The 13,471-nt window shown below is 54.4% G+C and overlaps 1 protein-coding gene across 2 annotated transcripts in view; it reads left to right on the top strand.

Moving 5' to 3' along the window:
- The window catches only part of CPED1 (cadherin like and PC-esterase domain containing 1), a 262,754-nt gene that overhangs the window by 217,950 nt on the left and 31,333 nt on the right, over positions 1-13,471 (top strand). For both annotated transcript variants that reach the window (XM_077855991.1, XM_077855990.1), the window contains exons 16-17: positions 834-951; positions 7,573-7,709. In XM_077855991.1, coding sequence (XP_077712117.1) covers positions 834-951; positions 7,573-7,709 — 255 coding nt within the window. The remainder of the gene's footprint in view (positions 1-833; positions 952-7,572; positions 7,710-13,471) is intronic.

Here is a 13,471-nt window from a genome sequence, read left to right as displayed (position 1 = left end):
GGCCAATACCTTGTAAGAACAAGCTAGAAGATCACTCTGGAGTGTGCCCACATGTCCAATTGTAATGGTTTACCGCTGAACGTCTATGATGTTGTGCGTCAACTTTACCGCCATCAGAAGACAGGACAGGGATGCTTGAGAGAGAGAAGAGGGGGGCTTAGTGCAAATGAGGGTGCTCTGACCTGCTCGAGCAGAGGAGACAGAGAGGAGAAATCTCAGAAAGCCAAACCACCGTTCTCGCTGCACACGTCAGCTAGAGAAGGCATCGCTCACTGCGGAACAGGCCTCTAGAATGATATTCCCGGCAGTGGGAGGTTACCCCCTTTTGTAAATATATAAACATGCTTTGACTAAAATATATGTATTTGATTCCATTTATGGCATATCATGGGTCTTTAATAAATGTGCATTGAAATGAGATTCATCTGTTAACATCCTTCTCAAAGATTTCCCTTTTGTTTTCACATCAGTGGGTTTTTGCACTCGATGGATTGTCTTACAGTCTATTTTTAATGAACCAACAACCCACAGGTGTATTTTTTAAGATAAAACTTGCACCTATTTCTTTAAAAATTGGTAGAGAAATCATATCAGTGCAATAATGAATATCAATGCCAAAATAAAGATTAAATTGTCATTAGAATTTATATTCATCTCTCAATGCAAGTAGCTACTTCTAACACAAACAACTATTGACAAGTCCCTAAAAGGCACCACAATCGGTCCCTTTTATCTGCAAAGATTATTTGGCACACACACACAAAAACTTATTTTTTAGATTTTATTACTATAGGTCAGGTTAATTACAGCTAATTTCTACCATTTTAATGCAGGACTGTGGTTTGCTGATTCACCCAGAGGAAAGCTGTGGGTTACAGCCTATTTCTTCGGACTACATTGAAGCCATTTCACGGCCCGAACTGAAGATCTGTCCATCTGGGGACACAACAGGTGACTATTATATTAGATATGACTTCTGTGAAAAAAAACTTTCAATGTAGATAAGTGTACGCTTAAACTATCCTTATATAAGAAAAAAATCAAGGTACCACATGACTTTTTTCATTTGCATAAACTGTAACACCTATGATTAATCTGAATGCAGTGTTTTAATATGTGAAATACTTTGATTCATCAAATTCTCTTTTCTTCACCGTCTGTTCTTTGCCTAGTTAATCCATATTCATCTATAGATATCAGCCAGAAAAGTCACTTGTACCAGAAAGCCTTTCTTGAACCCCCGATCTGTTTCCTTATGGTATATTTTCATAACACCCTGTGCTCGTCTTTCATGATCGTTTCCACAACCATTTAAATGTTAAATATATAACTAATTCTTTGATGTCAGTCTTCCCAAGTTGTCCGCTGGGTGAGGACAGGGAATCAGACTTGTTCACAGTTAGCACTATAATTTCCACAGAGTAGGTACAAAATAAATATCTGTTGAGTGTGTGGACCAAAGAACTGCTTAAGGAAATAAGTCTAGTTTAAATCATTTCTCTAAAAAAAATAAATAAATAAAAATAAAATTAAATTAAAAAAAACAAATCATTTCTCTAATTACAAAAAAAAAAATCTTTGAGAATGCTCACTATGTCTCCCACATATTGAGCATTAAGAGAGGCAGGAGAATCCTGACGTCGCATTGCAATTACAGTGTTGAATCCCACCTCATCCCAGAGCAGACCTGGAAGGAGACACCTCGATGCCACCGTCCACATTCCCTGTTTCTCTCCTTCCCCAGGGCTCTTCTTTCTGGGGAGGCCCTTGGGGTCAGGCTAAAGCTACGACTAAAAATACCTCCAAAGAGATAAGAGGAGCAAGGAGCACCTTCTCTGAGATTCCTGGTCGGCCCTCTGGCCTTATGACCCCGCATCTCCCTTCATCTAAAGAGCCTAAGAAAACACTCAGGAGCTTTTCTACCCTCGCCGTGAACTTCACACCACAACTTGAGTGGGAAATGAGTTTCACAAATGAGCGGTACAAATTGCGATTTGGCATGCCCAGTTAGCCAACGTGGGCATGTCCCTGTTCTCGAACATGTGTTCTAAATAATAAATTACGGTCCATGCACAGGGAGGGATTTACCCATGATGGCATGTCAGGTGGTATGGTTTACAAGTCTCAGCTAAGTGAGATATATACTCTCACATACAAAGGAGACACCGATGTGTCTGGTTAAGGATTTTTTTTTTTAATCAGATGACATTTTATGAGAATCGTAAAACAAAGTAATTCCGTTCCTCCTACTGAACCAAAGTCAAAAGTTCTTCAACAAAAAGTTGAAGATACGATACTGAGCTTCCTCAGGAAGTGGCATCTTTTCCTGTTCATTAAATTTGCTGTAAGTTACGCCGGGCCCTGACATGAGGCTACCTCGGTGCCTGGTCCTTCCAGGAGAGGCTGTCTTCGAGCAGGGACCTGCTGGCAACTTGCGTAGCCAGGCTCCTTTAGGGAAGACCCCAAAAGTGACTCCCCATGCAAGACCAGGTCCCTTCGCCTGACAATACCAGGCCCCTAAATTCGACCTCCCCTCTCTTCCAGCTCCTCCTAGCCTCCTCCCTATTCCCTTCATGCCCATCAGGCTGCTGCAGGCTCCTCATTGTCCATGCTGTTGCCTGCTCCTAAAACGTCCTCTTCCCGTCTTAGCCCATTCTCCTGATGCTCTATTTTTCTCTCCAGGAAGCCCCTCCTTACCATCCGCCCACTCCCACCCCCTCAGATTGGCTTCTCTGCCGTGACCCCAGAATACTCTGGGTACGTGTCTACAGTAGCATCTGCCTCATTGTTTCAAATGTTTATATGTTTCTCTCTCTTTCACTAATCAGTGGTCTTCAGAGTGGAACGATGATCGGAGCAAGGGGTGGGGGTGCCATGGGACAGTCCACAGGATGAAGCCAGTAGACTAAAATATAAACATTTAGTTTGATCTGATCCTTCTTATTTTTGTTTTATAATGACCATAACTCACAGATACAGGAGGACAGGCGCCTACATTACAGCGTGCGTGTGTTAACACACCAAAGTGCATGACTACTACTACTCATGACTGCCCGAGGTCGTAAGTTTCTCCAGAGCAGAGAATGTTCCTTATTTTAAAATGGCCGTTGAACTAAAACCAAGGTCCAAGTCCTCCCCCTTTCCGCAGAAGACTGTGAGCGGTCAGGGCACGGTTGGCCAGGGCTATGTGCTCCACCCTTATGGTCCCAAAGACCTCAAGATTCAAAACAAATGAGTGAGGTCAGGAATAGCAGTTTACAAGAATGGATTTTTTTTTTTTTTTTTTTTTTTTTTTTTGCTGCCAGAGATTTCCTTCCTTGATGTAGGACTCCCTCCTGCTGAAAGAGGTTGTCACGGTGGACACCACTGGAAGGAAATTTATTTAGGCACTCCGGCTCCAGTGTGCACGGCCATAGATCTGTTCCAAAATCTTATTTTCACAGCACATTACAGTTATTTAGCAAACTGTATCCTTTTTTTTTTCACCTTGCCAATGAAATGATGGTCTATGTGTCTTTTCAATAACACTAGCTAATATAATTTTGAGTGCCTGGGTTTTTTTTTTTTAATTTTAAAGTTGATTTTTAGCCTTTAGAAAATAATTTAACTACAAGATACAGCCAAAGAATAAGATCTCTTGCTTAAGAAAGAAAAAAATATTCTTTTCATCTGAAGAAGAAGTTTATACAGTGATTTTTGAATGAGAATTACCTTAAAGGAAAATAGCTCCAAATGCATTTTATGACATGTAAACAAAAGATATTACCATCTTCTGTTTGTAGCAAGGAAATATGACAACTTATACCTTAATATCTCTAGTGTTGAAAATATGTTTTTTTTTTTCTTAAGTGAAAACTGCCTTTTTATGTTACGACATTATGGAGTCAGGAATCAGGGCTATCTATATGATCTTACATCTCACCGTGGCCCTAAGTCACAAAGTTGAATTTCTTCTCTCCGTCATGGCAGCCAATCTGATCCTCTTAAATGGCTGAGCTCTAAGCTCGCATTAAGTATAAAGCTTTAATTATAAACCAAATAACTCCTCCCAAAAGCCATTTTTATTCCTCAGGATGCCATTCCCTAAAACACATGTCATACCCTATTTCAGAAATCACAGCTTTGATTCATTCAATGTTTAAATATATAACGTAGAATTTATGTCCCTCTTTTTGACAATTTTAGTTAAGAGCTGGTATCATTTAAAATGTCAAGAAACTCCAGTCCTGCAGATGTTATACAGATGTCTATTTCAAGCAGTATTACTAAATCACAGTAAAGGGGAGGGGGGGGCATTCTTAACCAATACGAAAATGCAAAGAGTTACAACTGTATAAATACATAGTAGTATGAACCATTGGGGCCAAGCTTTCAGAGGCCCAATCAGGAGTCCTTTTGATGTGCAGGAGATTTTATGCCTGCAAACTAATTGTACCCATATTTGGATTTTTGTGCACGCAATTGGCCACTTGTTTCTTCAGCCTTAGAAGCGAATGGCCAAAGAAGGCCCCAGTGTGTGCAATGTTAGCTGTCAGCAAGGTTAGAGGCGGAGAGAGCGTCTGGGGGAGAGGATGATGTGTTCTGAAATACTCAAGGATCTGATGAACACTGAGCCTTTCAAAATATTACTAGATATAATCTCATTACAGACACACATTTACGTCCCCAACAAACCACCATCCTATTAGAAGGAAAATTAACAATCTTTTTTTTTTTTTTAACATAGTCTCTGTCAACACGTGAACCCACCAAATAAATTCAGCTTTTAAAACCAAAGATAAGTTCATTAAAATAGCCTATTTGTGGGTTTTCGTGTAAGTGCGACCTGAGAGACCATGGGTCCATATTTCATTTTCGGCTGATGATTTCCCCTGTCTACCCTGACAAAGGGACCAGCAAAATCGGAGGCTCTGGGACCTCGGTTTTGGTCCAGCCTGTCATCAACAGCACGATCCCATTCCTGTCATGTAATTCTTGGGTCCTCAGTTTACCTCATCTGCGAAAGAGGAGGACCGACAGGGGATCCAAAGCCCCACTCCGACCCCATTCAAGAGGGTCCCGCTGACCGCAACTCTCCACGAAGATGCCGGCGTCGGTGGCTGATGACAACCCCTATGTCCCGGGGCAAAGTTAGATTTAAAAGCAAGATGTACTCTGGATGAGAACCACAGAAAAATCACAGAAGGGGATCGGAGGGGCCGTCTTCACCTTGCCGTTCAACACGCAGCAGCTGTCCTAAACTCTCCGTCGTGTCTCTTAGTAGCACCGCTCTTCTCTGCATCTGGAAGCTTCGGCGACGCGTCTCACCCAGCACGTTCCCTTCTCTCTGCTGCCTCTGATCTTCTGTGGGGGCCTCGCTTCTTCAGCCCCCACGCCGCAGGGCTGTCTTGTCACCGGCCCCCAGGTACCCCCCACGCCATCTCTCCAAATCGCCTCCATCCAGCGGACGCGGTCACACTCACGGGCCCCATGGGACCTTCCAGACACCTGCCCCTCGCGACGCTTGCCTGGTTCTGAACTGCCCCGGCTTCCCTGGGGGCCAGGGGCGGAAAGTGCAGTCACCGGCTGCTGGGTGCCGGGCCGTGGCAGGGGCTGTGCGGGCCTCCGGGAGGGACTCTGAGGCCGTGTTCCCAGCTAAACGGTGGTCCCCAGCGTGGCTGCGCGTTGGAATCACCAGGAAAGCTTTTAAAACATACCTGAGCTCCGCACCCCGTGCTTCTGACTTAATCATTAGGATCCCATGTGAGCGTGGGGGCTTTCAAAAGGTTTTGAGGTGACTCCGACATGCTGGCTGCGGGCAGCGTTGGGGTGCGTGCGCCTCTAGAGCCCACACTCCTTGGGCACCGCACAGATACTTTTACTCACCTGTGCCTTACCTTTAGGATGTTGCAACTAATTTACGTGTTTAAATCGTAACCCTCTGACCTGACCATTAATTTTTTGAGGTTTAGCATCGTGGTTAAGAGGGTTAAACACGTTAATATGTTAAAGTGCTCGGGAAATCCCTAGCATCTGACACACGCTATGAAGCATTATTATTATTATTTCTTTTTTACTTATTATGTCTTAACACCAGTAGCACCCACCATCTAGGAGAGCAGATAGTTCAATGATGTCTTGAGTTCAAATCCCCCTAGAGAGAACTGTTTTGTCTTCCCCAGTCCTTAATCAACCCACACTTCTTTTTTCCCTTTTGTGACCAACTAGTGACCAACAAGCTAGCTCTTTCATATTTTATTACTTCTGTTCACTGTTATTCCGCAAACACACCATTCTGACGTCCCTGAGGTCTTGAAATGCCAACACCCGTGGTCGCGGCCTGCGGGTGGGACTCGTTCCCGCTGAAGGTAACGCGGCACAGGTACTTGGGTGAGAAGCACAAAGCAGAGCCGGGGCCAGCGAGCTCTCCACCCTCTCGCCCCCTTGCTGACTCCGAAGGTAGGAATGTGGAGCTCGGGGATGTCGAAGAGCCAGGCCTAGTGGTCCGGGAAGTGAGCCCTTGGGCAGGCCGGAGCATGACTGCTGGAGACCTCAGAGCATTCCACGGAAGACACGACTAACCCCCGGGGCGGCGGGCCGTTCACACTCCACTCCTGAAAAGACTTCGGGGAAGAAACAAAAATCAAGAATCACTGGGTGGCCCCGGGGGGCTCAGCGGTTGAGCGTCTGCCTTGGGCCCAGGGCCTGACCCTGGGTCCCAGGATCGAGTCCTGCGTGGGGGTCCCTGCGTGGAACATCTGCCTTGGGCCCAGGGCGTGACCCCGGGTCCCGGGGGATCGAGTCCCATGTCGAGCTCTCTACGTGGAGCGTCCGCCTTGGGCCCAGGGCGTGACCCTGGGTCCCGGGATGGAGGGATCAAGTCTCATGTCGGGCTCCCTGCAGGGAACCTGCCCCTCCCTCTGCCTCACTCTGTCTCTCTCTGTGTGTCTCTCAGGAGTAAATAAATAAAATCTTAAAAAAAAATCAAGAATCATTTCTGGATTTTTTTCCTCCTAAATGATCAACACGTCTTCTGACGCTGAGGCTGCCTGGCGCGTCCTGAAGCACGAGACTCCGCGGGGAAGCGGGAGAGCTTAGCGCCCGAGCACGCGGGCTGCGGCGGCCTCCTGCGGGGACGCGGCCGGGGGAGGGGGCAAGGCGCAGTGCCTCGGCCTCCAGGGGACACGTTATCAGAGCTTCGGCGGCGGCCTGGGCGTGGGGTCCTGCCCCGGGGCGCCCCGCCGCTGCCTTGGCCCCTCAAGGCCTCACGTGGTTTCCGGAAACGAGCGACCGCCGCGTGGCGTCCCGTGGCCGGCCTGGGGTCAGCCCGGACCGCGTGGTGGTGGAGCCCGGCCCCCGGCCCGTTCCCCGTTCCCCTCCATCCCCGTCCCCTGTCCCGTCCCCCATCCCGTCCCCGTTCCCCTCCATCCCCGTCCCTCGTCCCGTCCCCCGCCCGTCCCCGTTCCCCTCCCGTCCCCCGTCCCGTCCCCCGTCCCATCCCCCGTCCCGTCCCCCTCCCGTCCCCCGCCCCCGTCCCCGTCCCCGGGCCCGGCCTGCGCGTGGAGCTGAGCGACGTGTCGCTGTGTCTTCCAGGCCAGTGGATCGTGCCGTGCCTCAGCTGCTCAGACGCCCGCACCTGTGACTGGAGAGCAGTGACGTGGCAGCCGCTCGACTGCCGCCACGCCGTCCTGAGCAGGCCCGAGCTGCGGCGCTGCCTGCGAGGCCGCAAGGTGGGTGCCGGGGGGCGGGGGGGCTCGTGCTCGCCTGCAGGCCGCGGGGAGCCGCCCGGGTCCTGCTCCCGAGGCGCCATTCTCCCCGGGCCGGTCTCCCGGACACGCGAGCGCGTGAGAGGCCGCCCCGGGCTGACCCGGCGCCACGCGGTTCCCTCGGCACAGTGGGCAGGAGCCGTGCCCCGTCAGCAGCGGCCCCATCAGGTGCCACCGTCAGGTGCCGCCCGTCAGCAGTGGCCCCATCAGCAACCGCCGGGTCAGATGCTGCTCCATCAGCAGTGGCCGGTCAGCAGCCGCCCGTCAGGTGCTGCCCTGTCAGCAGCTGCCCTGTCAGGTACCGACCCGTCAGCAGCCGCCAGTCAGGTGCCGCCCCGTCAGGTGCCGCGGGGGGGCAGGCCTCTGTCGCTCGCTCTCCACACTCAGGGAACTGTCCCCACGTGCAAGGCCCCTCGTGCTCCGGCGTACCGGGTGTGTGGCGCCCGGACCCCCTGGCCTCTCCCCGTGGCCGGCAGGTCTCCCGTGGGCCGCGCCGGGCCGCCGCCCTTAGTGAGGCCTGGAGCTGAGCCGCAGACAGGCGGCGGCCCCTCGCCGCGGCGCTCGCCCAGGGCAGCCCGCGTCGATCCTCCGCTGGGGGAAGCTCGGCCGGACTCCTAAACGTGGGCGCGGGGCTGAGGGGCCGGGCAGGAGGGCGCACGTCCTTCCTCGCGGTGGTTTCCATCAAAACGCCCCAGTGGGCACGGCTGGGGGCCCCGCGGGTGAAGCAGCCGTTAGTCACCGCCCAAGGGGAGGAGGAGACGACGAGCCGTCACGAGTGTATTAGCTCAGTGCTCTGAGCCGAGGACGGCTTCTGCGCGAGGAGCTAAGTGGGCTGCCGGCCCCTTCAGGCCGCAAGTCCATCCAGACTGTGGACGGCACGAGGACCAGCGGTGTGTCTCGACCGCTGACGCCATGTCACGGCTTAACACGACGTTCTGATACGTAACAGTCGCTCAAATAATCGTTGAGGACACGGGTAGGTTCAAATCTTGCTCACGTCTGAGGGCGAGCCCGCGAGGTAGCTCTCGGGTCTGTTTCCTACTCCAGGAAGTCAAAGCTCGGCGAGGTTGAATGATTCTCCCACGATCGCACGTGGGCGCGTGGCCACTGCTCCGGCACGTTTAACACCGGCCGGGACGGCCCAACATCCACATCTAAGAGATGCGGGACCGGAAGCAATGAGAACAGTCCTGCTCTGAGAGCTAGACTTCTCTAAACTCTTCCAGAACGCTGTTCTGACCTCAGAATTTCGAGCCTTCGGGAACATTCCAAGATGTCACAGTCTATTAACCTGAAAGGCCGTAGGTGCGTGACTAACGTCCGTGGCTTTTGACATGACGCCTCATCGTGTTTCCCCGGCTCACTTTCTCCATCTGTAAAATCAAAGCAGCCTCTGAGATCGGATCCTGCGCTGCAGACGTCTCAGCCCGTGGAGAGCCAAAAGCCGTCTTCCTGACGCCGCAGGCCGGTGCCGCACGCGACAGATGCTCCTTTCTCGTGGCTCGGAAGGGGGAGGAGTCGGAGATCCGGAGGCCAGCGGGCTTGGGCCTTCGCAGCCTCCGCGGGCTGCCTCTCTGCTGTCCTCGCGAGGCGGATGGACCGCCCGGTGTCCTCTTCTCCTAAGGACACTGATCCCATCCCGGGGGCCCCACCGCGCCACCTCACCCACACCCAGTTACCTCCCAGACGTTCCACCTCCTGATACCACCCATCCCGGGCCCGGGTTTCAACTCCTAAACGGGGCGAGGGGCACCCGCGATGCGGTCCTTGCGGATCCCCAGGCTGGTCATCAGCAGCCCCGCAGAGGGACGGTGAGACAATCCCCCCCTCCCTGTTGGAGAGAGGGCCGCAAAGTCTGCGGATACGCCGTGTGGACGCGATCCCGGCCGAGACCATCGGCTGGCTGCGCAGCAGGTGGGGGTCCTCCTGGTCCGGGGGCACCACGCGGACTTCAGGCTCAGAGCCCCGCTAGCGGGCCCGCGGGCCAGGCCTCCACCAACTCGGATGTGTTCACCGGGACGCTGAGGTCTTCTCCACGACAGGGAAGCGGAGCGGTGACACGGCCAGAATGGGAAAAACCCTTCCCCAGCAGGATGGAGACCACCTGCGGGGCGGAGACTCCTTAGCGGGAAGATCCTATCCCAACCCTGGAGACTCCCCGCCAGTCTGGATTCTCAGCACAGGTTTCTGAAGGAGTACGGATTCCGAGACACTCTATATTTTATAGGGTATGTACGGAGTAGTGCCATCGCCGTAAACTCTCACACACATACGCAAACACGCCTGCACACACAGGGAATTTCTGGAAGCAACACAGCCAAGAATGATGACGTAAGTGAAAGGGAGAGGAGAGGAGTGGCGACAGGACCTGCTGCGTGTTTTGCGAGGCCCAAGGCAACATGAAAATGAACGCAGGACCCTGGATTGTCTTACTCCAGATTTCCAGGAAGGCAACAGCAGAGCAGGAAAGCCAGCACGGGACGCTCTCACTGCTCGGACCCCGGGCAGCGCCCCGGGCCACATGCCCACGAAGCCAGCTTAGGTAGCCAGGTGGGAGGAGCTTTTAAAATATCTGCATGATTTTCATTCTCGTGGGTTAGCTTTATTTAATCTAAAAATCTCTATTTTAAAAGGCTGTATAAATCAGAACTGGGGCAGAGGCAGTGGAGACGCGAAGGAGGTCCCATATTCACAATCATGTACACCACGCAGCACAGACATAATTGTGCAAACATTCACAGTTATGACTATCGAAGAGCACTTATTTTAAGAAAATTCTATTTGTGACTAGAAGTAGGCTAGCAGGACGCCTGGTGGCTCAGCGGTTGAGCCTCTGCCTTCGTCCCAGGGTGTGATCCCAGGGTCCCAGGATCGAGTCCCACATCGGGCTCCCTGCAGGGAGCCTGCTTCTCCCTCTGCCTGTGTCTCTGCCTCTCTCTGTGTGTCTCTCACGAATAAATAAAGAAAATCTTTTAAAAAAAAGTCTAGGTTTTCCCAGTACATTTATTTCTCACTTTCCATGAGAAAAATTTAAGTATCCAAAGTATCTTGAAATTCTTTCATCCTTTCATTACTAAACTAAGGCAGGTGTCACCCTACCCAGAGGGTTTCACAATCATTATTCTATTCCGAAGACAAACATATGCTAAAGCATACCAGGTGCAAAAAATAGAAAAACAAGGAACACAGATATTTTGCCTTTTTTTTTTTAATTTTGCTTTTTAAACCCCTTATATACTGACATTTCTGGGGGGGGGGGACTCAGTTTCTCCTGGGTCAAACATTCAAAAGAAATGTATTATTTGAGTGACTTTGTGCAGAACCGTTCCTCACCTGCGCATCAGAGCGGCGGGGCCAGGGCCAAGGTGCAGTGGGGCTGCCCCAACTCTGCATCCCCCGGTGGGACTGACTGCCAGCCCCCTCCACACACCCAGGAGATGTCTGAGCCCAGCACGCTGGCCCCCCGGCCCCACGCTCAAAGCCAAGCCCCCCGTACCTTCTCTGACTTGGGTGACGTCCCCTGCTCATTGGCTCCTCTGGCTTTTGCAGCCCTACGATCTGTTCTGGGGGCGAGCGAGCAGGACCCTCGGAGGAGCTGAGTCCCCAGGAGGATGGGGCACATGAGAGGAGTGACTGTCATGATGCCGTGGGTTCCAAAGTTGGAGAGCAGCTAGAGACGCGGGCCCTGGACCCCAAGGGTCTGGAAAGTCGCTCCAAGGTGGTGGTGATAGGCCATCTACCAAGCGTGTTACTCTGAACTGGTTTAACTGAACGGGGGAAAAAAAGGGGGGGGTCTTCATTTCTCCCCCAAAAGAATCTACAAGGAGAGCCCTGCCCCTGACACCGTCCTTGATGTGCCGCAGACTGGGGGGAACCAAGCCGGGGTGCCGAGAGGCGCTGGAGCTTCCCGTGTGGGTTATGTGCCCGTGGAGCCACTTGGCAGGTGCAGCGACCCTCCCCACCTGAACCCTCGGTGGATGCGCAGGGTGGGGAGCCACGTGTCACTGCTTCACTGCTGCCCGAGCACGCGGGAGCGTGTGCTAGGCCCTGGTGCAGGCGAGCTTCTGCTGTTGGGGGAGGACGCGTCGGATGGGGTGACTTTCCCCGAAGCGCCCGGTGTAAGCGCAGCTAGGATTCGGAGGGGCGGGTGGGACTTGGCGAGCTGGGCCTTGCAGCCCTGCGCTCCCCTGGGCGTCCCCTGGGTGCCCCCGGGGGCACGGCCCGATGGCGTGGGTGCGGCCCTCGCAGGCCTCTACTGCGGGCTTCCCCGCACCGACGCAAGGCTGTGCCTGGGAATCCACGGGGCGGGGGGCAGACAGGCCGCACGAGGGGTCCGCGTTCCCAGGGGGTCGCCCTGCAGCCCCGCGGGGCCTTCCTGGGGTCGGCGTCTGCCTTCCGAGCAGTCGTGCAAGCAGGAGGCCGGCCTGGGGCCTGGAACGTCTGTGCGCAAAGCACGTCCACCCCATTTCCACGTCGTCCGTGTTTGCGGGGCTCCTTTCCAGCTCCCGACGTATCCAAAGCGGAGTCATCTCCAGTCTGGGTGTAGGGTTTGTGTCGCGTGGGAGCACGACCCCCTGGAGCGCAGAGCCCGCTGCGCAGGCCTGGGCATGTCCACGCGGACACCCCGCGCCCACTTAGGAAGCTCCCGATGCAACGGCCACAAGTATACCCCGGGGCGTGACCTCGTCCTCGTCCTCGCAGAGCCAGATGTAGGGATAAGGTTTAGGAATGCGATCCTTGGGGGGGCGGGGCGTAGGCGCCCCTCGAGCTGTTTGTCGGCTGCAGGCGGAGCTCGGAGTTAGAGACCTGAGAGGAGCGCAGTTAGGAATGGGGAACACGGGAAGGCCATGTTCACCCAAGTACCGAACCCGAGCCCGGGACATAGGAGGCGTAAGGCGCGTCTCGGGGAAACGCTCGCAGGTCCAGGGCGTGCTGGGACCCGGCGGCTGGCCAACCTCTAGTAACGCGTCTGGCCACGTGAGTCCTGGCGTGGTCGCCCCAGTGGCTGTCGGTGGTGCTTTTCGACGGGAGGGGAGGCAAGTGGCCGCGGGGGGGGGAGGGTATGGGGGAGGGGCAAATGGGGGTAGGGGAGGGGGAGAGGCTGGACGAGGGGCAGAGGGCCTGGGCGGAGAGGAAGAGAGGGCAGGAGGGGAGGAGGGGAGGGGAGGGGAGGGGCGGGACAGAGGGGAGGGAGGCGGGGTGCAAAGGGGGAGAGGGGGGAGGTGAGGGGGAAATGGGGGAGGGGAGAGGGGCTGGACGTGGGCAGAGGGCCTGGGCTGGGCGGAGGGGAGGGGCTGGGCAGAGTGGAGGGAGGAGGGGCAAAGGGAGAGAGGGGGGAGGGGAGATGAGGAGGGGAGGGGCAAATGGGGGATGGGGGAGAGGATGGGAGAGGGGCTGGACGAGGGGCAGAGGGCCTGGGTAGAGGGGAGGGGAAGGGGCGGAGGGAGGGGGGGCAAAGGGGGAGGGGGGCAGGAGGAGGGGAGGGGGAGGGGCTGGACGGGGGCAGAGGGCCTGAGCGGAGGGGAGGGGCGGGGTGGAGGGGCAAAGGGAGAGGGGGAAGGGGGAGGGGGAGGGGCACAGAGGGCGAGGGGGAGGAAGGAGGCGCGGGGCAGAGGGGAGGGGAGGGGAGGGGCGGGGAGGCGGCCCGCCCCGAGGCCGGGGTCCCGGTGGAACCGCAGGCAGCGCAGGCTCCCCACGCAGCCGGGAGGCGCACGCCCACGGGGTGG

The sequence above is a fragment of the Canis aureus genome, chromosome 18 (genome assembly GCF_053574225.1).
Source record: "Canis aureus isolate CA01 chromosome 18, VMU_Caureus_v.1.0, whole genome shotgun sequence".
Lineage (NCBI taxonomy): Eukaryota > Metazoa > Chordata > Mammalia > Carnivora > Canidae > Canis > Canis aureus.
The sequence above is the reverse complement of the archived record's forward strand: the minus strand, read 5'-3'. Positions and strand labels throughout refer to the sequence as shown.